Source organism: Seriola aureovittata, chromosome 3 (genome assembly GCF_021018895.1).
Source record: "Seriola aureovittata isolate HTS-2021-v1 ecotype China chromosome 3, ASM2101889v1, whole genome shotgun sequence".
Lineage (NCBI taxonomy): Eukaryota > Metazoa > Chordata > Actinopteri > Carangiformes > Carangidae > Seriola > Seriola aureovittata.
The window spans coordinates 3,335,590-3,361,543 of NC_079366.1; the positions used below are offsets into that span (position 1 = coordinate 3,335,590).

The following is a 25,954-nucleotide window of genomic DNA, read 5'->3' on the forward strand; positions in this document are numbered from 1 at the left end:
TAGCATGCAAAGGTCTAGTCCGGACATTTAAGGTTATTCATTCCCCAGGCTAATTCTCCCCACGCTGAAAACGCCCGGCTACTTCCTGAATCGCTCTTAATCAATTCCTTTTTACCAGTCGTTGGTTATTTTCAACAGCACATCCTCAACAACACTCCAAAACCCCGCCAGCCACAGGTCGGCCGAGTGCACCACGCATTTTCCAGTGTTTTGGGGGCTGCAGATGTTAGTGCATACTTAATAAGCCTGATCACAGGAGCCCCAACCTCGCAATGTAATTCCACTACCCAAGGTGCATCTGTTCTGCTTGTACTCACAGGAACCCCATGCTGATGGAACTGTTTCACAAAGTCACACAAGTCATACAGTGCCCTGGCTGCTGCCTCAATAACAGTGGAGGTATCAAAGGCAGCCAGGCCAAGGGGAAACAGTTGGGTATTGGCTGTGCGCAGCATGGCATATGACTTAAAGGCAAAAAAAATAATAAAATAAATTGTATAGGCGGAGGTTGTTTATTTTACTTCACGCACTGGGAAATATCTGTGTGCATCACCTGCGTTGAACATGTATCCGTTTTCCCAATAGTAAAGTCAGAGATAAGTATTTTCCACCACATCACAAGCAATACATTATGTGAATAGAAGTCTTTAAATCGGTAACATCTCCTATTCACCCACCTGACTATCGTGTTGAGGATTGCACAGGGGTCATTAGATGACAAAGTTGCTGCATAGTGTCCTTGGGGATTTTCACTCAGCATTATCAAAATGAAACATAGCTCCTGCGCAAGAAAAGTAAGGGCACAACACAACTGTTAAAGACTATATTAAACTGAAACTGTCGTATTCCTTGTGAAGATTTTTTTTTGCCTCTTCTGCTTCTTCTGAGTTTTATCCATTTTAATACACCTCCAGTCACAAAGTAAATAGATTGTGAGTTTCCGTGCTGCTTTACTTCTTTTATGCTCCAAGCAAAATGTGATGTTTCTGCCTCTGTTTTTCCCTGAAGACTTCAGCTGACCCACTTTCCCTCATCCCATACACCTTGAGGTGGTTAATGGAATAAGGAATATTTACAGTGGAGTGTTTAGAATCAATCTGATATGATTTAGTAATGAGTTTGGAATAATTAGAGGGAATCACATCAGGTAATGCAATGTATGGTACTATGCATGGAGGAAACCTTATTAGAGCTTTCGGAAGCTGTGGCATGGGTTTAGATCGCTGCTGTTGAAATGAAATGTTTCATTCTGTCAGAGATACAACTCCATTTCAAGACACTAACAACTCATCTTACACAAAGACACTGAATTATCTTACTCACAAAATTATAACTAATCAAAGTACATTGATAAGAGATGAAATATAACAGTTTTAACAATCTTGTCACCAGTGACCAGTGTATGATTTTTTTAAGTTTTTGCTTAGTTGCATCATAACACGCACAAAAATGTAAATTCATAAGCTTTTGTCAATATTGCCATGCTATACATCATTACATTAGTTAGATTCTCCACAATTGAACCATTCACGTCATTTTGCAGTAACCTTGAGAATTGTAATTCATTCAGATTTACTTGCAAGACCAGTGTAACAATGGCGGCTTTCTACTATTGAAGTGGTCATGAAGTGTCTGTCCATTTGATTGTTGTGAATATTGTCATGTGGCGTCCATTGCAGACTGTCAGGTTACTTTATTTGCATCACTTCCCTCCACATTTCACCTATTTTCTCTCCTTCCGACTGCCTGGGTATACTTGTTTACATTAGTTTGCTGCCTAAAAAACCGTTAGTTTGCTACCATTCAGATTTCATCCCGGGAGGCTCAGGTTAGGACAGCGAGTGCACCTGAGTGAAAAAAACGATGATCCTCTGCCAGTTGTAGACTGTCTAAAGCCAATACTAAAGATGAAAGAGAGAAGAAATGTCCTAACTACACAGCTACAAGGGTCTCCCTGACTCTCCTGTCCATCTCCCACTGTCATATTGGTATTGTTGATAACTTAATAATAATTTTAATATATTACAAAATACAAATCCATGAAATCTGACAGATTTCTTTTGTATATTATGTATATCATAACAATCTAGATTGTCTTATTGAATTTTAATGAAATTACAGTAGTTTCCTTGCAACTACAGTTGCCACTAAAACAGCTGTTAAAACCTCACAATACAAGATGTTTTTGGAGAATGTTTTTATAGTTGATTTTTGTGTTTTGCTTTGCTTTGCAAATGATGCATATTTTGAAGTGTTCATCAACATTGCATTAGATTATCTTTACATGTTAAATTAAAAAAGTCATGTCTGCAACAAATCTAAACTTTTATTAAAATTCAATACAGTTTTACAAATGGCTTTCAGAACCTGAGGTGTATTTGCTTTTTCTGAATAACTCCTGGGATAGAGATCTACTCTGAACAATCTCATATTAACATGACAGATTAATTTAAATTAAAGTTTTCAGGATAATCACACAACTTTCCATTCACATAGTGGGAACAGATGAGTCCTCAACTTTTGCATATGACTCACGCTCAAAGCCATTCAAAGTCCATTAATCACCTGAGGAGGTGGAGAGGAGATGTGAGAGATCACTGAGGTGTTCTTCTCATGTACCTTTCCATTTGCTGTCTTGGTGCCACTTGGTTGATTCAGATGAAACATCTGAAATCACAAAAACACATAAAAAAAACGTAATAAAAACAAAAAACTGTGCTCACAGCTGCCCTAAAAGAGAGAGCAGAATCATCAGGCTGTGCAAGACAAGTTTATCATTTGCATTTCCAATATATAAACAGCGAAATATGAAAAAAAAAAAAAAATTAGTCTCTTAATTGTTTTGCATTATCATTTCAGTTGTGCAGGCAAGTTGAACCAGAAAGTGTCTCTGCAATGTAAATGTAGGGCCATAACAGTTACAGGGATACATTTTTTTTGTCACAAGATGCATGAGTTACTGGGTAGTGATATAGCTGCATGAACATAACCTTAGGCAGCAGCTCCTCAGGGTGGATATTTCCCGACCAGCCCCGGCTTGGAAGGACAACAATAACATCAAACAAAACACACCGATGCAACATTTTTAGTATTCACAGCAGAACACACCATATTTAGTGTATTTTGCTGCTTCACAGTGCTTTTAGACCACTTATACATTATAAACATTTTATTTGTGAAAACTGTCTGGCTACACAGCTGTTTTACATATCAGACCATTGCCTAGAGGCTCCAGTGTGTAGTAATACTGCCATTCTCTAAACAAACTAAATTGTTCCAATGTAAGGAATGGTCTAAGCACCATAAAGTGACAAGAAAATCACTAAATATTCTGATATGTATTCTGTCTCTGTGGATTACTAAAACATTGGCACGTTAGTTGTGGTTTCAAATATTCTTCAGTAGCTGTCCCATATTGCTGCTGCTATTGTTGGTCTGGTCATGAGCTCTAATTAAAGGCATCTATAACCAGGGCCATGTCCATGCATCTACATCACTACTGGCTGGTAACTCATACATCCCTATGACTCTGTTTTCCACAGCAAAATTATTTCTTGTCTGAAACTTGTCTCATTATCATGTGGATCAACACCCCCACCAATAAATAAATGAATGATGGTCAAAGGTACAGCAAACCTCGTACATATATTCAAACATGTCCAGTTCAGTCCAGTTCAAATAGCTGCAGTTTTTGTGTCTCACAACATACCATCATTAGTGAAGCATTGTGATGTTACAGAGATATGAATTATATTCTCCAGATGTAAGAGTGCAGACCCCAGCAAAAATCACTTCAAACATAATTTTAATATTTTGTAAGTGAAAACATTTTCCACTGAAAAATAAAACAAAATAATTGCAATACGATTTATACGACTTACCTTTTTAACTCAAAAATCATGGAGAAGGGATTTTAATTGGAAACTGCGAAATTGGACTTCAGCGTGTTAAAAATTTGTTTTATACTGGTGCAATACACTCCAGTATAATGTAGCATCCCTTACAGAAAAACCACATGAATTTACCATGTGTTCCACACATGTGTTTCCTATTGATCACATGTGTCACATGGTACCACATTCTGTAATATGTAGTGTAGCGCACATGTGGAAAAGATGTTACCATGTGTTGTAACATGTCACAAATTCTGCAGATTTTCCAAGTGTTTTCAAATATTAATTTTCAATGAAATGAAATGAAATCCATGTGTGTTTTCTGTAAGGGATGTCCTGCTTTAGAATGTTTATTCTGTTGCCTTCAACATAATCATATCCACATGTAAAACTCTTATGTAATACATTCTCGTCGTGTAGTCTTGGTCTTAGCAATGCTTTACACCAGATTAAAAAAAAACAAAACGTATAAGACAATTGGTCTCTGACAGTCTTTTAGGTGTTGAGAGTCGAAAGTACACTGGCACTTCCTGACTGAGAAAAAATACATTCAAAATTGATGCAGTCATTGCCCTCAGCTCAACTGAGATCATACCAATACAGTTTTCAAAAGCTTCAAACTATAATAATTTCACACTTACATCTGACTGCAAAACGAGTCCCTCAGGTTTCTTTCTGAAGTGTGCCATAAGTAGGAGGATCACACATGGGCATAGATCACACTTTTCTTCTCTGTTACACTTCACCAGGATGCGTTCTACTTATCTACATTAGTCCCTGCTGGCAGTAATGACTGACAAGACTTTATTTGCCTTGTCGTCAGTCATTTAAAATGTAAATGAACTTAAATAACAGACTTTTCACAAGTCTCTGTTCTGATTTGTTTCTGATTTAATGTAATTGCTCTCTTTCACTAACTTTATTCAGGGCGCGTGCAAACTAAGTTGATTGTATGGTTACAAGTTAATTTATGAAGCATTGATAACATTGTCCTGGGTCTTTAGCTACAGCTAACTGTTTTCCTCTGCTTCTAGTCTTTATGCTAAGCTACGCTAATGGAAACCTAACACACGAGAGTGATATTTCATTCATGATTTGTATCAAGTTAAAAGAAAATAAAGTATACTAAAAAGAACATACAAAAAAGTGTTGTATTTTAGCATTGTAGCCCAAAGCCCCAATGCCCATAATAATGATATGGAAAAACGCTATTAATTGGAACAGGATCGTTACCAATCCTGCTCTATGTTCTGTGATGTCTTTTTTTTTTCACTACATTTATATGACAGTTTTATCCTTTAAATAAACCAATATCAAACTATTCAACAGTTTCCAAGTACAACAGAAACTATTTGTCACTATTAGCCAATTATTCTTTAATGTAATCTAACCCCCACGCCCCACGCCCAACACGACAAGTTATGAAGAAGGGGACTAGAACTTATTTTTTCCACTTCAAGAACTGCTTGTGATCCCAAACAATGTAATTACACAGGACAGTCTTGGATACCGTTGTGGCGCCTTTAGGGGGTGCTAGAATGCTGGCAGTCCTAGTGTTAAAAGACCTCTGTAGCACACTCATCCCTGCTTTAGGCTAGGGACTCGAGGCTACGCTAGCAGCTACTACCATGACACACTCCAATCATCGACTGCACTGTCGGTGGTTGAGCTGCATTTTAGCTAATGGAACAAAAAAAGATGATATCTCTGCATCCGTTTTTATAAATGAATGCAGTGCAATGCTAAATCGGAGGAGTATGCTTCCTGTTTAATTCTGCATTTATACTGTTCAGCTTAACAGATATTGGATCAACAGACCTGTGTATTGATCGCAATGCTTGTCTCGTTCTGCAGGTAATTTTGATGCTCACCAAGCTATTTGACTTCAACCTCAACAGTGTGACTGAGAGTTCATTATGGAGGTAAGCCCATCACACAACACCAACCTCATGACAATTCTGTAAAAGCACAGTATGTTGGTCAAAGAGCATTGCTGGACTTCAATACATTTCTGATGTTTTTAATCCTGTGGTTTGGACTGCTCTCAGTACGACTCTTAGGTATAAAGAATACCAATACTTACAAGGATTTCATAATATGAATTAATGAAACATTTGGGGCTTGAAAAAGAGGCAACAGTCAAAGAAAGATCTCTCAAATGACAAGCCAGAGTAGCTAACTGCCCTCAATTGGTTTTAATGTCTGTGGGCACCAGAAATCCCTCACATGAAAGCCACTAATCAATGCCGCTGGAGCTGGTAGTGTTATCCAGCAAATTACCTTGACCAGCCTTGAACACAGTGCAGCCTTGCTTGGAGTGTCAGCCTCATTTCTGACTCGATTCTGATGTAATTTTGGTAGATGCCTGCTAGGAAGGAATGTGGCTGCATTAACGTCTCACAGAAAGAAAGACTTAACCAAATGTGATCTGCTAAAGTCTTATCATTATGAAATATATTTTTCATTATTATTGTTGCCTATGAAATGTAGAACCACAGACGTGAACAGCTCTGTCTAGGAAAGACCTCAGAAGGAGGAACAAGGTTGAGAAGAGATTAACTCCGTGAAAATAAAAAGTAAATAAAGTTGAAAGGACTGATGAGCCTCATGATGTTTAAACTCATCTCTTAAGCTGAAAAGACAACTGTTGTTATGCATTGCATGTAAATGAGACGAGTTTTGTGACAGTTTTTCCAAAGTCTAATTTCACCAATGTAACATTTGGCACGATCATATGTTACCAGTGAATGACATTTATTTTCCAACTCATTAAATTCTGAATCTGTTTGAACTTATCAGAGCTGCAGCCCTCTGATGTTTTGCACTGAATTTAAATACAATATGATGAAAGCATAAAACCTAAAGTGGAAAATACAAGTGCAAAGATTTGAGTGAAACTAAAAGTATTTAAGTGAGCGACAAAACTAGTAAAAAAAAAAAATGTTTTTCTGCTTTTAATCTCCATCAGAGGCTCAGTGTTTATTTAAGGCTGTTCTTAAATTCTAGTGGTTTAAAAAGAGACGATATATGTCTGGCAGAATTATGCATAAAATGCTGCCTGTCCTGCCATAACCAGTCGTAATAGTAATAAAACCATTTGCAAAATCTGTATTGAAATTTTATCATGAGATTGTTCGGAAAAAAATAGGTCACAACAGTCAACCCATACACTTTGAGGATTTTGTAACATAGTCACATAATTGTAAACCGAACAAATAACCTTTAAGTGAACTCTATTGTCTTACTCTTGTTTGAACAAATCTGTGTTTGTTTCTGCTTATTTATTTTACCCTCTTGAAAGGTAACTTGAATATTGACTGATGCAGGATGACTTTAATCTGAGGAAAGTATTAGTAGTTTCTCTCCTCCTCTGTCCTTCATGGAGAAAAAAAGGCAGCAGGTTCACGGAGCAAACAACACACACTTTTCCACAGAGGCTGCCTCAAGGCTTAAGCTCTCACCCACAGCTGTGGTAAATGTACCATTATATGACTGCATTTGCCTCATAGAGGCTCAAGTGAGGCTATTGCTCTGTGTCTATGCTGATGGTACCACATTACCCTCATAATGGTGCATCTACTACTGACATTACATTTGCGGTATTATAAATCTGATGCCCTAAGAAAACAGAGCTTCTAGTAATGGATGGATGATTAAAGGTGTATGTGGATAACCAGACAGGTTGACAGAAAGACAGATGAGTGAATAGATGACATGCATTTTGGGAGAGCAAAGAGGATAATGAGAGTGCAGAACATTAGTGGGCAATTTACAGCAAGGAAGATAGAGCAGCAAAGCAACTAGGGATGTCACGAGAACAGATATTTAGGTGTCAAGTCGGTGTCAAAATTCTGAAAATGTGATGGGACTTGTTTTCGTGGTAGGTACGGGAGGCGTGACTCGTCCAGGACTAACGAGGACAGCGTAATAACCCTACAAGCGTCCTAGTCATCAAACTCAAAGAGAAGAACAACACAGGCACAGTAAAACATTGCTGTGTCTCATTGTGTAGTTCCAGACTCACACTTGCTAATTTGTCAGCATAAGTGCATTCACATCGACAGGTTTGGCAACATGCAGTGCACCACAAGTACCTGGATGGTGCTCTCAAAACGACCAAAAAATCTCGTGTAAAACAATGGACACTTCTCACCCTCAACGGCCACCATATGTAGTGGACCACCAAGGTTATTTTCAAACTTGTGAAAACAGTGACCGAGGAAGGTTGACAAGGCGTTTGCGCCGATAGCGGCTCAATTTCCATGTCGTATGACACAGGGAGCGAGCACAGGGAAGTGAAACATTCCTCAAAGACAGACATCCAGTCTGTATACAGAATTGAGGGCGAGTGAGTTTCAGTTAATTTTATATCAAACCTTCGTCCCCACTGCCATCAGGCTATACAACACCTCAGCCAAAGGAAGTGGCTCATGAACTGGACTATTGATGTCCTGAAATGTTCTTATTATTATACAGTTAGCTTGTTTAGGCTAACGTAGCGACAGCTCATAATGTGAGCTGGGTGCTCACAACATTAGTAGGCTACAGTCGTATAAACACAGTGTCGAAATCAACAGTTGCACCTTGTCAGTCAAATTAAACTAATGCTCGAACACTGACTATAAGAGTGTGTATGTATGTGTGTGTGTGTATGTGTGTGTGTATGCGTGTGTGTGCAGCGGCCTCTGTTTTCTGTTTTTGCTGTGGTATTGAATTTGTTATGGAGAATGTGTATGTATGTGTATGTTATTGGTGGCGAGTATCGTGACGTCTGTAAAGGCAACAGATAACTGAAGAAGGCCAGTTGGTCTGCAGGAAATCCAGCACTCCTCAGGGAGAGTTTGAAGATGAACTGGGCACCTCTGTCTGTTGTGGCTCCAAATTGCAGGATGAGGTAACAGCTTGAAACTTTCATACCTAGAAATCCTGTGACAATATGTGAGCTTGCAGGCAAAATGACATATGAACGCAAAGAAGCTTTCTGGGAAGATTTAATTAATTATTTATTAAAAATTTTTATACACAGGCTTATAGTCATGTGAGCTCTGCTGGGGCCTCAGATTAAGACTTGAATCACGGGCTTAAATAGTCTTAAAGAATCAGCCTGGCTGCTCCAAATGATAGTAATCTCAGATACACTACATTAGCTTGCCAGGCCAATACAATTTATTTGGAAATAACCAGAACCAGACTTGTGCAGAAGCATTAGGCAACAAAACAGCTCAGACCCAACAAACCCCAACAAAGTATTAGGTTGCGTGTGCTTAGACTAAAAATGAAGCAAATTTTTAGCTTCTTATGCAACTGCATACAAGGTCTACAAAAATATGCAAATAGGCACAAACAGATATGAATTCACTTTATTGAGGTAAAGACACATCCCTGGGAGATGAAAACGTTTCAACATGGGTTACATAACTTATATCAAACTCTGTTAAGTTTTATTCCACTTCATAAATATACAGAGAGAGAGAAGGAGAAAGACTGCAGGAAGATAACAGATCTGTGTATGTTCCTGCCTCTCTTACAGTTAACATCCAGTCTTTACAACTATTCATAATGGAAAGTACCTATAGGTCCTAAAATCATTAGAGACAAACAATATTGATCAGTGATTGGTCAAGAGGTATGCACCTTCACAGCTCATGTCTCTCTCTGGCTGCTGATTGGCACTGAACGTGCGGCTGCTCTCCTCCATCCACTTAACACAGTCAAAACAGAAAACGAATTCACTGAAAATATTAGTGACGCTCCTCTAGGGAGAGGAATTAGGTCTGCTCAAATGTGTCACTAGGTTTAACTTGGTGTTTCTTTGGAAAAAAACAAAAAAAAACGTAATTAAAAAAGTAAAAAAAAGTAATTAAAGGGTCTGAAAAGTCACCAAATCTAGAGAGAAAGTTGCTACATCAGCAACAATATTAAAGGTTCCATAAGTGAGATTTCCATGTGTTTTTTGGTTATAAAGCAGGTCTAGGTTCTATAGTTATACTATACACTTATATAAGTGTAAAATAAAGGACCTTTAATATCTTCATAGTTGGTTTTTTTTTGGCCAACAAACAGAATCCACAGTAAGTAACACATGTTAATATTCACTACATGTCTATGCACATGAAGGCCTATCTTTATTTTCAGGGATAGATTAGGCCTGTCATTAATATTCTATATTTTCTAGTCCAAATATCAATTAGTGGATACAGAAAAGTGTCAGTGGTCCTTTTGGAACTACATTCCCATCATGCTTCTGGTGGTGCATAAAGGAAATTGAATTGTTCCACGGAGTCAGTGAGTTATCTAAGGCACGGCTAAAAAAATAGTATCAGTCCACATGCAGCCAAATTTTTGCACGTGCCCAAACAAAAACACTGAGCCTGACATGGTGTAGTCAGATGTGAGATACTGCCGCAGCGTGGACCAATAGGTGTGGATGGAGTCTGACAAAGACTCAGCCCAATCTGAGAGAGGGCTGAGAGATACGGCTGAAGTGCGATCCAACCGTTGGCCCAAGTGCAACAAAGTTCACCACAAGTGCCAGACTCGGGCAATTTACTAGTTCTGGCAGAGATACAGAATGGCTTGTTTTGTTAATTTCCATGCCAACCTTTTCCCCCAGATGCAAGATAGAATCAGGTCACATGGTGTAGACTCGACTGCCCCTTTATTAAAAAACACATAATTTACAAAACTTGAATACTCAAATTGTCACGGACACACAGCAAGGAGTAAACCAGCAAACATGAAGCAAGAGTCCAGAAAAAACTTCATCTACAAGTGAAATGAAATCCATAAACTTAAGCTGGGAGTGAAGGAATGTTAAAAATTCATGAATTGCAGCATTAAGTGAAGTTAAAGTCAAGAACTGCAAGTAAAAGTCCAACAGCAGCTGTGCACAAAGTTACTAAAGTTACTAATAAATTCAAATCACACAACATTCATAAATATACACTTCATTCAATTGAAAGCAATTTTGACAAAATAAAGAATTTAAATTTAAAAATATTATTCCTGTGCCCAAGGACAGTTAAGTTTGTATTTGGAAACGTGCATCAATCTCTCTTAAAGCCAGAAAGCAGAGAGAATCCTTAAATCGGGCGACTTCATAGACAAGACGTGGGGCACTGACTTTGTGAAGTATCAGCGGTTGTGTGTTCCATTAAAATATCAATTAGATGTCATGGGTGACAAATGAAATGCATTACTCTTTTTAATTGAACCCCTCTCATTAAGAGCTATTGAGTGCAAATGATGAACTAATACACCGTAAAAAGTGCACTCTGGAAGTATAGACTGGCTTGCAAATGTCATAATCTAAATAAAGTCAAAGGCTTGTTTCATCAGTCATGCTACTGAAGTTCAGTAGCCAAAATTACTTTCAGCCAATGGGGGAAATAAACAGGAGTGGAAACATTTTCCTAAAGTAAAAGTACTGTTGCGTAAGACACTTTACTCAAGTAGAGGTAAAACTACTTGTAAAAATTTACTCAGATAAAAGTACAAAGTGAGTCAGTTAAAATGTTGAAAAATGTTAAAGGTTGATAATGATGATTGTATGACAAAAACATCTATAGGCTACCAGGCATAAATGCATGAATATTTACAGTGGTATTTGAATGCATATATTGTATATCATCTGTGTTATGCCCCAGTCAAGGCAAAGGGAGCGCAACATAAGAATAAGGAGGTTTTTCCGCCCTGGGCCCCAAAACCGAGGTCACACACTGAATCGCAAGGCGATGAGGTAATTTATTATTATAAATAAATAAAACAATGACCAAATACTGAAAGTTCAGGGTGAACCAAGGCCAAAACAACAAATAGAAGAAACTATCTCCCCCCAAAAAGTGCTAGCTATCCCGGGGTGAAAACAAATGACAGTGACTAAACCTCCGTAGAATAAAGCAAAAACGAGAGAAAATACCTCGAAAATAAAATGGCAGTTCACCCCTACAGATACAGTGGTATTAACAAAATGAATCTATTCAATCACCAGGATAAACCCGAAACTATTTACGATATTTACGCCGTCGCAATAAGCCAGACAAAAGATCAGCGCAAACACAGAGATCAGACGTCGTTACGGGGCTGGGGACAGAACCGTAATGCTCCAACCAGCAGCCGCCACTTCCCTGGTGAGGCGCGCAAAATCCAGCCAGTCAGGAGGGACGTAGAGGTGGGGCACACGAGGCTCCCATCACACAAAAACACACTACACAGTCACAGCGGGAAAAACTGGATACGAGTTAAACAATACGGCACGCTAACAATCTGGCATGCTAAATATTGCATTTACATGGGGTCAAAGTGCATTATTTTGAAATTGAAGTTGTTTTGACCCGATGATACCAAGAATTTGAAATAACTCTTGTATATAGACCTTTTAGTTTTTGAGACACAGTCATTTCTGTACCATACGATACTTTGTCACATGTGGTTTTACTCGTTTTATAATTTTTCACAAAAACACTATTGTAAAAACAGGTTCCTAAGATCACATGTTAAAAAAAAGATATGCACTTATTGAAAGACCCTAAAAGGATAAGCGGTATGGCTAATGAATGCATGAACTAAAGAATAGAACTTTCAAAATTGCAATATCATTAAGTGGAATTTCCAAATCGCGGGAGCTGGAGGTTTTCTGATAAAGGTCAAATGTGTCACAACGTTGTTGTACATTGTTAGCACCATAAGCGTTGTGGTGCTACAGAAGCGCTCCAGGCCTACTAATCATCCAGATGTAAAGGAACATGTTCCTTTGGTACAAGAGCCAACAAAAACATCATCATCATCATCATTTTTACATTTTTTTCAGTGAAAATGAAATGCAAAAACGACCACTGGCAACAAAGAAGAAATTAAGACATGTAAATTGCTTCACATTTTTACATATAGTACCTTTATGTTTATTTATTTTTATTTTTTGGCAACTCTAAATCAGCTGGGTTGTATTTGAAAATAAAATAAAAGAGATCTGTATTAAGTCTGGTGACGCTAGTCTGGTGACCCTTTAAGAATGGACATTTGCCACCGAACCTGACAGGCAGGAACATGATGGAAAGGGTTTGCGGATGTGGGAGGGAAGGGTATGATTTAGCCTGCTGCTATATACTGTAAGATATACTGTCAGAGTGTGCTGAGGGTTACATAAATTCATCGTGGACCACTCAGCTCAGCTGCCGTTCATGCAGTCTCAAGCGGTGTTGCTGCTGCTTTCTGTGCTTTCATTCAGTGAATGACCTCATGTAAACCATCCGAGATGCATGCAGCTCTCATCCACCGAACCACAATTCATCAAACACAGAGAACGTAAAAGCCGCATAGTAGCTGCCTGTCAATATATAGTAGATGCCTGAAATTTCATACACATAATTCTAATCCATTTCAGAGAGAGAGAGAGTGAAAAGAGGGGTTGAATCGAGCAAGATTTAGGTTTTTGGTTGAGTGTGTGTATGTGAGTCAAAAAGTGTTTCAAGACATAATAGGTAATAGCTCAATCGTCCTAATAGCATATCCAGAATCCGTTTTTGTCGGTGAGCCATATCAGTATAATGTGAATGATATCATTCTTGTGTGCTCGTACAATGTTTCGTTAACTCCCCCCTGGTTTAATCCAGCATGTGGAGCAAAGTATTGGCTTACCTCCAGCCCCTGTGGCACCAACATCCTACACAATGGATGAAATCACAGCAGCGCAGTCAGAGCTCCAAATCATACGACACTTTTGATTCAGAATCATTCAAACCATTTAATGTAACTTTCACCTTTCTGGGATGTGCTGGAGGTTGTGCCATTTTATTGGTTCGTGTCTAAAGTTGCTATGACACTAAAAATAAGTCATTGGCCCCTAAATCAGGTGGTTCTTTGACAGGGGCCTCTGAGGAGCAAATCAATAGCCTTATGTCATTGTCCCATGGTCCTGGGTGTTGATGGTTTCTGATAAATGATACTGGACTCATCCAGGAAAGGTTCGCCTGGTGGCAATGTTTTTTGTTCAACGTTGAAACCAACCCGTAATAAATCTCAAAGGGCTAATACAGGAGTCAAAATTGCCAGGGTGCCATGAATATTTCTGCATTTTCATGGCTGTTTGTAAATTTCAATTGTAAAGCTCTCAGGAAACTCACAACCCTTTAAACAAATACATTATACTGGATTCAACAGCTACATGCAAAGAAGAAGAAAAAAAAAACCATCAGTCAGTCAGTTCATTTGAAGTCACATAAGGCATTCTGCTGTGTCTCTGCTGCATGTTTAAGATTTTCATGCTTTGGGTTTCTGTGAGGAGCCATCAGAGACTCTAACTAGAATTACCATGCATATACACATGAAACCAAACTCATTCACATGTATTCACGACTGAAGCACTCTCACATACACAACTGAAAAACTCTAGTTAAACCTTCTACTTACACTACTGAAGAAAACACAATGTTCTCATATACACAACTGAAATGTTCCCTTATAATATTGTGATGGACAGTGACAGCCAGAGCCAGAGGCCTATTGTTTTTTGGGTTGTCCATCTGTCCATACGTACATACAGTGTAGTAGTCTATGTCTAGGCTGAATCTGAATCAGACTTAAAAAAATATAAATATATTTTTTAACCATTTTAGCAACTGCATGTGGAGACAGTGACATTTTAGTGATATTTCTGTCAAAGATGAATCAGAAATTTATAATGAAGAGAAATCCAACATACCAGCAGCCTGGAATCTTTTTGTAGAGAGACATAGCTTCAGCAGTAACACAGCAGAAATGCAGCCAGTGTGAACAAACACACACACACACACACACACACACACACACACACACACACACGTGCTTCTCAACAGCAGCTCAGCGACGGGAGCCGTGACGGGAGCCGCCACACTCATGCAGCGCAGGCAGTGTGTCCCTTGTTACCTTAAAGCAGCTAGAACTGACATTTTACACGAAAAATGTATCATGTGTTGCATATGTGAGAACAATGTTACAATGTCACTTATAGAGACCTATCACCTGAATCTCCCCTCAGCTTTATGGATGTTTGGTGACTTTCTGCCATATAAAGATGGACGTAGCCTCTGTGACGTTACCCATTCTCTAAAGAGCGGTGTTGAAGTTCAGAGCGAGCTGCTTTGTCGTTGCCATCTTGGCAGTATCTGACTCCACCCCTAACTCCCAGCTAATCCAAAAATGTTCAAAGAGGTGGGGCATGTGTGGAGCCGAGACTTTGCTGCATACTGGTTTGTGGCAAGCATACGCTTACTCGCCTGTCACTCAAAGTGGACACGCCCTCAATTATTCAGAACTTTAAGCCTTAATGAAATGTAAACAGGTGAGTTATATAAACAGCTGTTGTGAAGGAGGAAATTAGTACTAGAGACCAAAAGTGTTTTTGTACCAGGCTGTAAACAGACATTTTAACATGGGAGTCTATGGGGACTGACTCACTGTTGGAGCCAGACTCTAGTGGTCATTAGAGGTACTGCACACATTATTTTCTGGTCTGTAAATTTACTCTTTTGCTCAATTCTCACTGCTCTCATAAAAACGCTTTTAGTGATGTTTGCTAAAAGGTTTTTCCATCTGAATTTAAACTCCACTGTGATATCTCATGACAGTGATAGCTCGAGTTTCAGGATGTGTTGTTTGTGTGCATCATAAATACAGCAGCTGAAGTCACCACACAGTGGCCCCTGGTCTCTGGGGTTCATGTTGCTGCATCGAGCACATAATTATGTCAGTGCTGGATCCCGTCTCACCTTGATTCTTGAGGGGGGACTTTTAATTTCAACAGGTAATTCAGTAATTCATCAAGTGTTTATCAGACCTTTCTGATTAAATTTCAGGTCCACCGACTATGGAGCAACGTACCAGAAGCTGAATGACAAAGTGGGAGTAAAGACCATACTCAGTTATTTGTACGTGAGCCCTAACAACAAGAGAAAGGTAATGTTCTTCTTTTGTTATTTCCTTTGAATTTGATAATTGTCTTGATGGTGTGAGTTGCTTTTGTTTTCTCATCACTGTTGGTCTGATACACAGTGTGCCAAGTCAAATACAAGCAGACATATTGATGTTGTCTGACTTATCATTCTCTGTTTGGTTCCTGTCTCTCCCTCTGTGACTTTCTACAATATCAGCAGTAGTTCATTTATTAACTAATATGTGGAATCCACATTTAGCTGGCAGCAAATAAAATACTCTCCACTTTCTAAAATGAATAGCCTCGGTAAAGTTTCTCTTTTTCTTTCTGTCTTGACTTGTCTGGCTGCATATCTGTCAGTTGGTGTCAAAAGATGGTTATAACCATCTGTCTGTGTTCACTCCACAGTCTCACCTCTTTACATGACTCTAATCAGAGAGGGTCATTTTCCCTGAGTTAATTATTGTCTAATAATGAAGATGAAACGCAGCCCCACCTTATTTAAGCGTCCCAGTCGCCCACCTGATCGAGTTAGGTGGTCTGTCGGTAACGGGGACATCCCCGAGGTCAGGAGGAGGTGTTGAGCCAGCTGATGAGACAGAGATAGTGAGTGGAATCTGAACACAGAGAGAGCCACCATTGGCTACACAGGCTGGAAAGTCCTTATGTTGTTATTAGGGGATGATTGAGATTCTGTTTCAGTCAATATGAGATATATTACAATTGTAATTATCATAGAATTTTCGCTATAATTGACTTATTTGCTTCAGTTCTGTTGAAATATTTCCAATTATACTTTTAAACTATAGGTCATTGAGTGTTCCCGCTGTCTATTCATTGTGTTCTGCTTCGGCCGGTGGGCGGGTCCGGCGGTTTTGCGAGAGGTTTTGGATCTCTGAAAAATTGTAATAGGATCTGACAAGGCCTGAGAGGAATAAAGTCTCATGATACAATTAAAAATAGCTGCATCTTTAATTGGGCATTCAGAATGTTGTTGACTTGTTACGGGTCCCAGAAACGGTGCCACAGCAAGAAAAATGAAATTCCTGCAAGATACAGGTAAAGTTCAGCAGCAATGAACACACAGAGCAGCCAGTTCGCTCTCCAGATTGCATCTCTAATTTTACGGCCCATACACCCTGATGATATCTTTGTGTACATAAGTGTATATAAATGTCCACACAATTTTAAGTGTACTTAATACTGTTCCCTACGTCAGGCAACATAATGGTACACAGTCACCTATGCGTAAGTGATTTAAGGCTACTATAATTATAAAGTGCAACTAACAGCATTATTCAACTGCACTTGAACCAAGCTACATGCAGCTGTCTGAGATTATAGTGGACAACTGCACTTGCCCTAATTATGTTCATTAACCACATATTTGCAGGGCTCTCAGTGTAAGACACACAGACTCTAGACCTACAACATCCATATTTTTTCAAGTAACTAACATTTTATGTTAACGAACTTTGTACTCTTTAAAATGTACTTATGCCCAAAGCACAAAAACATAAAAAAATAAAAAATAAACTTAGCAACACTCCAGCAAGACTACAGAAAACCCATGTTCCGCGGTGACAGCTAGCTTGCCTCCCAAGTCTAAACCTGCTGCCTGAGGCTGTCGCAGGGTTTCCACACTTTTATATTTCCACATAAATGCTCAAAATAATGTCAGAAACTCCTACGAAACTGGCGTGCAAATAAAAGTTTTTCAAAAGTAGGTATCGGTAGTTTTTTACCAAGCACTTAGCTGCAACATACAGGTAAAGTTCAGCAGCAATGACGACGCAGAGCGCTCAGTTGGCTTTCCAGTTTGCATCTGGGGTGTGGGCGGAAGTTCCCCCTTGTGGCAACCTGGGCGCGACTGCTCCCATGCCAACAGTTCCACCTGAAGTGCTGCTTCACTGTCCTTCTCTACAGTCCACATTTGAAAATTACATAGAATATTTATTAATAATTTTCCAGGCGGGTGACATGCCCTTGAAGTCACTACAAAAGAATACTTGACATACAAAACTGAAAAGTAACACAAAAGAGGTCACACGTTTTAGGGTGTGCCAGAGACTTCAAATCTTCATCGTGCTGGAATTTGTGCCTGTGACTTTGAGAGTGTCACATTTTGGATAAGAAGCAGCAGAGACTTGTTGTCTCAGGTACTGGTGAGATAATGAAATGCAATCCAGGAAATCCCGTTTGAGTAACAGATCCATAAGTTTATGAGTCTTATCAGATGCCCAAACTCTCTGAGACTGGATTCTACAACTGTAGGAAGTTATCATCCTGGCAAGTTTTACTGTCTGTACGTCCCATTCTCATGGACGCATTGTCTCAGTAATGCCCTGAGGGAACTTCTTCAAATTTGGTACAAATGTCCACTAGGACTCAATTATGAACTGATTAGATTTTGGTGGTCAAAGGTCAAAGGTCAAGGTCACTGTGACATCAAAAAACACGGTTTGGACCTCTTGAATGCGACATCTCAAGATCACCTTGAGGGAATTTCTTTAGATTTGGCACAAACATTCTCTTGGACTCAAAGATGAATTGATTATATTTTGAAAGGTCAAAGCACAAAGTTTAAGGTCACGGTGATCTCATGTTCTTGTGAATGCAATACATCAGGAACGCCCAGAGGAAATTTCATTACATCTGGCACAAACATTCACTAGAACTCAAGGATGAGCTGGTTAGAATTTGGCAGCCAAAGGTCAAAGGTCACCTCACAAAACACATTTTTGACCATAACTTACAAATTCATAGACAAATTATAAAACAATGTAACTCGAATGTCTATAAGGAAAAAATGAAGTGATGACATTTTATATCTTAAAGGTCATTGGTCAACTTTACTGTGACACTATAATGTTCTGCAAAACCACTTCTGGCCATTATTCAGTGCTGTAACCCAGGAAGGAGAGATTGTGACCATATCTCCTGCTTGGCAGAGGAGCACAACCACGAGGCCGGTAATTCTAGTTTTACATTTTTTGTTGCAACGATCATCGAGATTAGCAGGACATCATTGACATTCCAAAACAACCTAGCAATTTGCTTTGTTGGTGTTTGACTGGCGAACGCAGCACATTGTCAGATGACATTGTATTGCTTTCTGGCAAAGGTGGAGCCAGATTCAACCTTACTACAGGACAACCGTGCAAATTTTTTCAAGAGCACCCTGCATTAGCACCCAGACTGTGTCGACAGAGTGGCCTCACTCAAGTGAATGAGTGGGCTGCATTTTTTCACAGAGAGATAATATGTGCCTGACTGTGGCTTTAGTCAACCCTACTGAATTTCATTGTGGGCCTTTTTCAAATATATACATACATGTATGTATATGTGTTTTCTAGACATCATGGCCTCAGAAAAATAATGACTCCTGTCTTCCTGTGTGAACTGTGAAGAACCCTTCTGAAGTGAACAGGAAAATGATGTTGATTTTTTGATGTTTGATGAATGGAGGTTTTGAACAGAATGATTAAGAGCCAGGTAGTTTTTTTAATCAGAGGTGTCTCAGCATGTTTGGATTTGGAGGAGTTCACGAGGCAACTGCTCCCTGCAGGCTTAAAACTAATTAAAGGCAGCACATCAGCAAATGGTGAGTGTTAACTAATTTTTCTGTGCACAGGTCCATTATGGCTCTGGTCCATTAGTGGGTTTGGGCTTTTTTTTTTTTTTTTTTTGTCTTTTAACCATGGGTACGTTTTGGGTACATACAAGACAGTTATGGGTCCAAACATTTTTTGCCTTTTCCTTGTTTGAACTTGTTGCATCCATCTGGTTTTTAGAGCATCTGGAGATAGAGTGTGTGGTGATCACAGGTTCTACATCGCATTGTTCCCAAAAATGATTCTTAGACATTAGTGCAAAACAGTCCATACAAATCTAGCAAGAAATCACTGCCACCTGATTCTTAGTAAATACACTAAAACCTGACAGTTGTTTTACTCCCTTGTGGCTTTTACATTGGCTACAAGTATGGAGCCTCTATGATGCGTCAATAAAGCACCCAGTGAATTGAATTAAAGTTGAGAGAGGCAGACTGGGGTAGAAATGAATTTCTTTGCCATTGCTTATAGACTGGATTAACAGTGCATGTTCCGTGAGACCATGGCAAAGCCAGTGGAGAGGTTTTTGAAGCTTTTCTAGCAGCACTGCAGAAGGAACAACAGGAAAGCAGAATAATCTCTGAGTCCAGGGAACCAGGTAGCTCAACAACACCAGGCCTCAGTTTAAACACACAGAGCAGCGAGCAGATGAAGACGTGCAAGCTACTTGACGGGTTGTGAATATCTTTTCACACACAGGGGCAGAGAGAGAGAGAGAGAGAGAGAGACACTTGGAAACACTCTCACATACACACAGGGATGCAGACAAAATGACACATGCTCTCCATCAGGCTCTCACAAACACACATAGTGTTTTTGTCCATCTGCTATCCTCCAATCCATCTCCTATCACAGCTCACTTACATTCACTCACATACAGGCACACATGCTAATTATCTTTGTCTCACACATGTTCACACCCTCTCTCTGAGGCTTATTTCTCTCGCTGACTCATGGTGTCCCCATGTTGCCAAAGCATGACATTTATAATGATTTAGAAAATAGAAACAAAGCTCAGTCTACAGCGACACTAGAGGCCCCATGAGGCTATGATAATTATGTGCAAGTGATTTAAAAAAACAAGACTAGGTCAAATCCTAGTATATGTCTGTGGTCAAATCCTGATTTTATAACTGTTAACATTAAAGACAAAGACTGAGCTGTGATTTCAGCTGTATTTTGTTCTTGATACTCTTCTTCTTCTTTCTTTCTTTCTTTCTTTTCTCCGCTATAATTGTCCGTGCAGCAAAAACTACCAGAGAAAAAATCTGCAGATTGATTGCAAATTCCACGCACTACTCAGCCACAAAAAATCAAACGAATTGCCTGATAGGTGGCGCTATAATAATGAAATATACGTTTGCCATTTGTGATTTCTGAAATCTTCTGCATCTCTGCTCAAAGGTCTTCTGCTGTAGGAAGGTTTCACTTTTCACCCATTTTCAAATAATCAAACGTAAGCCCAAGATGAACTAGTCCGAGGCCGTTCATCTAATTATGAAACTTGGTCTAAATCATCCACTAAAAACGCTGATGAAAAGTTATCTAAAGTATTTCACTTTGTCAATCTGTTCTGAAATGACAAACTTTTAAACCTGTGTTGTTAAGATCAATTTTACACAATCAAAATCAGCTAATGCTATTGTAACCAAACCCGGTGTACGTCTTGGGATATTCTGCCACTAGGGGGCGCTACAAATGCGAAAAGTTTGTATCTACGCATCGGCTGCATGGATTTGTACAAAATTCGGCCCAACACTTTCATTTTTTGCTCAGTGTTGGATACACAGTCACCAAATTATTTGATGATTCTCCTAAAACCAGTAGAATGATGCGTGATTTTTTCCAGGACTTTTCACACCAACATTTTGACCATTTTAAGTGAAACAGACAAAAACACCCCAGTTTTGCACGTGAGGTCATGCCTGCCTTAACTTGTTTGAGCGCAGGTTTGTGTTTAATAATGCAAAAGTGCCTGTCCCCTTCCATTTTTGCTGATTTTATTGTGCTGCCGATTATATTTTAAAAAGGATAAAAATTGCCATTTTTGCCCATCAGCATTCAACACAGTGACCCCAATAATTTTGAACAACAACCCAACTGTCACACTCACAGAGCTGCTGAAGTCCTCTGCAGAGACGAGAGAAACCTCCCGGAAGGACGGACAGGAACACTCCATCAATCATCTGCCTTTATGTTAGAGAGGTTATGCGGATGCCACCTCGAGTAAAGCTCACTTGGAGTTTTTCCACATGGAATTCAAAGCACTCTGAGAGAATGAGGAAAAAGATTCTCTGGTGTGATGAGACAACATTTTAACTACTACTTTTACTTTGAATTGCAAACACTATGTCTGGTCAACGCCAGACAGTGCTGTGAAGCATGATGATGGCAGATATCATTGCTATGGGTTGGTGTTCTCAGCAGCAGGGACAGGGGGGGGATGGTTTTACAGACTTAAACCCCATAAAACATCTGTGGAGAGACCTGAAGATGGCAGCTCACAGATGCTTCCCATCCAATCTGACTCTGCCAGGAAGAATGTGATAAACTGCCCTAAGCCCAGTTGTTCAAAACTCGTGGAGACTAAGCCAAGAAGACTTGAAGCTGTAATTGCTGCCAGAGGGGCCTCTGTGCACTGAATTAAGGGTCTGAGTACTTTTGTTAATGGGAAAATACATTTTCACTCTCGCATTATGGATTATTAAATGTAGATTGAACTGTAAAAATTTGATCTATTTGAAATAAAATGTGCATCACAATAAAGTGTGAAAAAAGTGAAGAGGTCAGAATACCGTAACTGTAGCAACTGTATATGCCTCGTGTCAGTCAAAGTCCATTTGTCAAGGTAATTAAAGCCTCACTTTTGCTAGATGTCACAAACCAATGACATGAGCACCCTAACCCTAAGTCCGAACTATGGGAATCCTATAACAGTGTTGCCCATTGTTTCCAAAGGAAAGGAGCTGAAGCCTGCTCAAAAAGTTGCTAGATGTCACTAGGATACGTCATGAGGTAATTTTTTGTGACATAACATAACATGGCATATTAATAAAGAGAATGACTGACTCTTACTAGCTATTATTATTATATTTGAATTTATTATAATCTTCTAGACAGTGTATCTATAAAAAATTAAAACATTAAGAATAAAAAGAGAAAGAAGGACAAAAATGGGGATTGGTCGTTAGATTCACACATTCACGGATCGTTCATGTTTCTGTCAGGGCAACAATTGGTCAACTGAACATGCTGCTGCTCTCCTCCACCAACTCTTAGTCCAGAGAGCCACATGAGAGCACAGATCACTGAGTTATACTGTCAACTCTCTTCAAGAGACAAGAGCAAAATATTCCTTGGATTTGTTGCTGGCGCTCTTTAGAAGAAAAAAGTTACTAAAGGTTTGTTAAAAATCATCAAATCTAGTTAGAAAATTGGCTAAATTTCAACATTGTCATCAATTCTTGATTTCTGTCAGATGACATGGATGCAGCATTTACAACCATCATGTTAGCCTGCTTATTTCTAGCATTTCTGAAGTTGACATGTACACAGTTGGACACATAAGAACGATAACTGTAGTTAAAAGGGTATGTTACTGTGACTTGGTGGTGATAAGCATGATATTATCATTTTAGCATGCTATTATTCTGGTAGCGTTAAACTCAAAGTAGAGCTAAGGCTGACATGAATTCAGTAACTAGTTTTAGAGCTATCCAGTTATCAACAGTTGGATCAGGTGTTGGAAAACATTTTAAGAAGATTTTAAAGGTCCAATATAGTCTAAAGGTAGATTTCCATATCTATATAAAGCAAGTCTAGCTTCTATATTAATACTGTGAAAGTATCAAAGCCTCAGTCCACAGAGAAATGCAAACAGCCTGTATTCAGAAACTGAGGCTTAAAACCAGCTGTCAGGACTTCTGTAACTTTGTGATGTCACAACAAAGCAGTCACCGCCCTCAACCATGCCAATGGAGACCCACTATCTTAACAATAAAGCTAAACAAGACAAAACACAACTTAACATACTGCTGTACTATACAACCTCAGTATCTTAATATCTCATCATAATATCTTAAACAAAATATGGTATACACACATAATAATAATAATAATAATAATAATAATAATAATAATAATAATGATAATAACATACCTTTCTTCTCTATTGAGTTATTGAGTCATAAGTATTTATTTTGAGTGGATAATGAATGTGTGCAACAAATCTAATGGTAATCCATCCAGTAGTGCTGTTGAGATATTTCACCCCAGACCAAAGTGTCTAGGGTGACAGATGGATGGAAAGGCATCGCCCCCCATGCTGTTACTGCAGCTAAAATTAAATACAGCTATATACAGAGAAAAAGATTTTACAAGCAAACATGGAGGAACTTTCTCACACTCAAACACACACACACACACACACACACATACAAACTCTGTTCTTCCCTCCCACATGCAGTTAATTCCAAGCACACACACACACATTCTTGTGAGAGAGGGTAGCAGAGATTGCAGGCTCATCACTCTTGCTGTCTCCTCCGGCATGGTGCCATGTGACCGCCACTGGTGGCAGACAAAAGCCCCTCTCTTCACACAGTAGTGTAAAGTAAATCAGCCCTCTGTGGCTGCGGGGGAGAGAGGGAGAAAAGTACTGGAGGACGAGGAGAGGGAGGGAGAGAAAAACAGCGCAGAGAGCAAAAAAGAGAGAACGTGAGCAGGAGATACGAGAGGGGGGAAAGAGACAGCAAATAAACTGACAGAGAGCAAGTGAGCATGGAAGAATGGAGAGGGGAGGAAAATTAAAAGAAAAAAAGAAAAAAAAAATTGAGTGATGGCCCAGGGGTCACCCATGGAGAAAATAGACTGACAACACAGCAATTACATCAATTTTCATATTGTGGCTCCATGCTGAGCCTGTACATGAGAGAACACAACTCAAGTACACATTAGGGGAAACGATTTTAGGTTTTAGCCTCAGATTTTGTGCAAGGGCAGAATATTACAGCAAATGGCTTGGGATGGTGAGTGCTAGGGAAAAAAAAAAAAAAGCTCACAGATTGCAGTCTCATACAAATGGTTATTGCCTCTAATGGTTTGAAAACAGGGATTTTTAAGGAGAAGCATATGAGTGACAGATGGATTCAGTCTCTGCTGCTTTACTCTCAGTCTTGGGTTTCTCTTTAAGGAATACATAACTGTTTTTTTTCCTCATGAACGTATATTGACTAAAACAACAATCGGGACTCAAGTGCTTTCACGGCAACAGCCTCAGTTGTGTTTCTGTGTGTGTGTGCGTATGTGTGTTTGCTTGTCTGTGCGCACATGTGTGTTTGCATGCATAGCATTCAAAAACAATTACGGCCTTGTGCAGCTCAGACGGCATCAACAGGCAGGTGGGTGGAATATGAATTCACCTCATATGAGACCTCTTCCACTGTCAAGCTTCAAAGACTTTTGTTCATTGTCTCGCTTTGGATACAAGCTCCGACTTAAAAGTGAACTTTAATATTTCATATCCTCGAACTGTTCTCAAAATGGCAATGACAAAAAAAAAAAGTCGAGCAGAAAGACAAACAGAATTCATAAACTATCAGAAAAAAAGGAGAGTGTCCAAAGACGCTCACAGCATGATGCAAAAGCTTGGAGGAATTTCATACATAAATACTCAACATTTCCCTTACGGGATGAGTCGAGATGAATTCATGTGGAGTGAGAACAACCTGATGATGGTATCAATAACAAAGCATCTCTCTTCTCACATCAGGCTTTTATAATAATTTACAATATTTGCCTTTATTACATGATTTACAATCTACAAATTCCAATTATCATGTGATTGACTTGATGTTTAAAATTCAGATTTGCATAGGCCTGGCCCCTCACCAACAAAGAAGAAATGTTTGGTTGACAACTTGTTTTGAATGTAGGGATGAGATAGTAAGGGTAACCAGGATCCAGACATACACATACTCTGCAGTGACTAATTAACAAAATGGCTAGAAAATCAAAGGAGTGAATAAACGAACTGCTCAATGCTCAATTTAATTAATTTATTTAAACATCAATAGCAGATTATAGAAGTTGGACTTAAATATGGAAAAGCTAATCAAAAATGGTGGCTAATAAAGTGGTGGAAGAACATAATAACAACGAGTCAAACGAGCCAAAAGGAGAAAATGATCCGTTTGTTTTTTATGTTCCATGTCCTTCGCTCTGGGTTGAAGTTGTTTTCTCGCCATTGGATCCAGGTTTTCACGGCTTCTTCCTCGATCATGCTGTGAACCATAAATGCATTGCTGTCGATTCCGAGGTTCAGGTGCTGGGTGGTTGTTTTTTTTTCTGACTGTCTGACTTATGTGAATTAAACGTAAAGTAGTAAAACTTTGACTGTTGAGAACACGTAGCGTGAGCGTGAGTTTTTCTTTCTTCTTAAAGTTGTAATTCTCAAGATTTCAGCCCTGGTTGATTCGTATGGGCTAAAATGAGACTCTCCTCCTGTATTACACGAGCCCATAGGTCGTCTGTGCAGCAGG

The 25,954-nt window shown here is 39.2% G+C and overlaps 1 protein-coding gene across 1 annotated transcript in view; it reads left to right on the forward strand.

Moving 5' to 3' along the window:
• Positions 1–25,954, forward strand: part of LOC130165963 (VPS10 domain-containing receptor SorCS1) — a 169,733-nt gene that overhangs the window by 74,941 nt on the left and 68,838 nt on the right. The window contains 2 exon segments of the mRNA XM_056371164.1: positions 5,748–5,815; positions 15,725–15,824. Coding sequence (XP_056227139.1) covers positions 5,748–5,815; positions 15,725–15,824 — 168 coding nt within the window.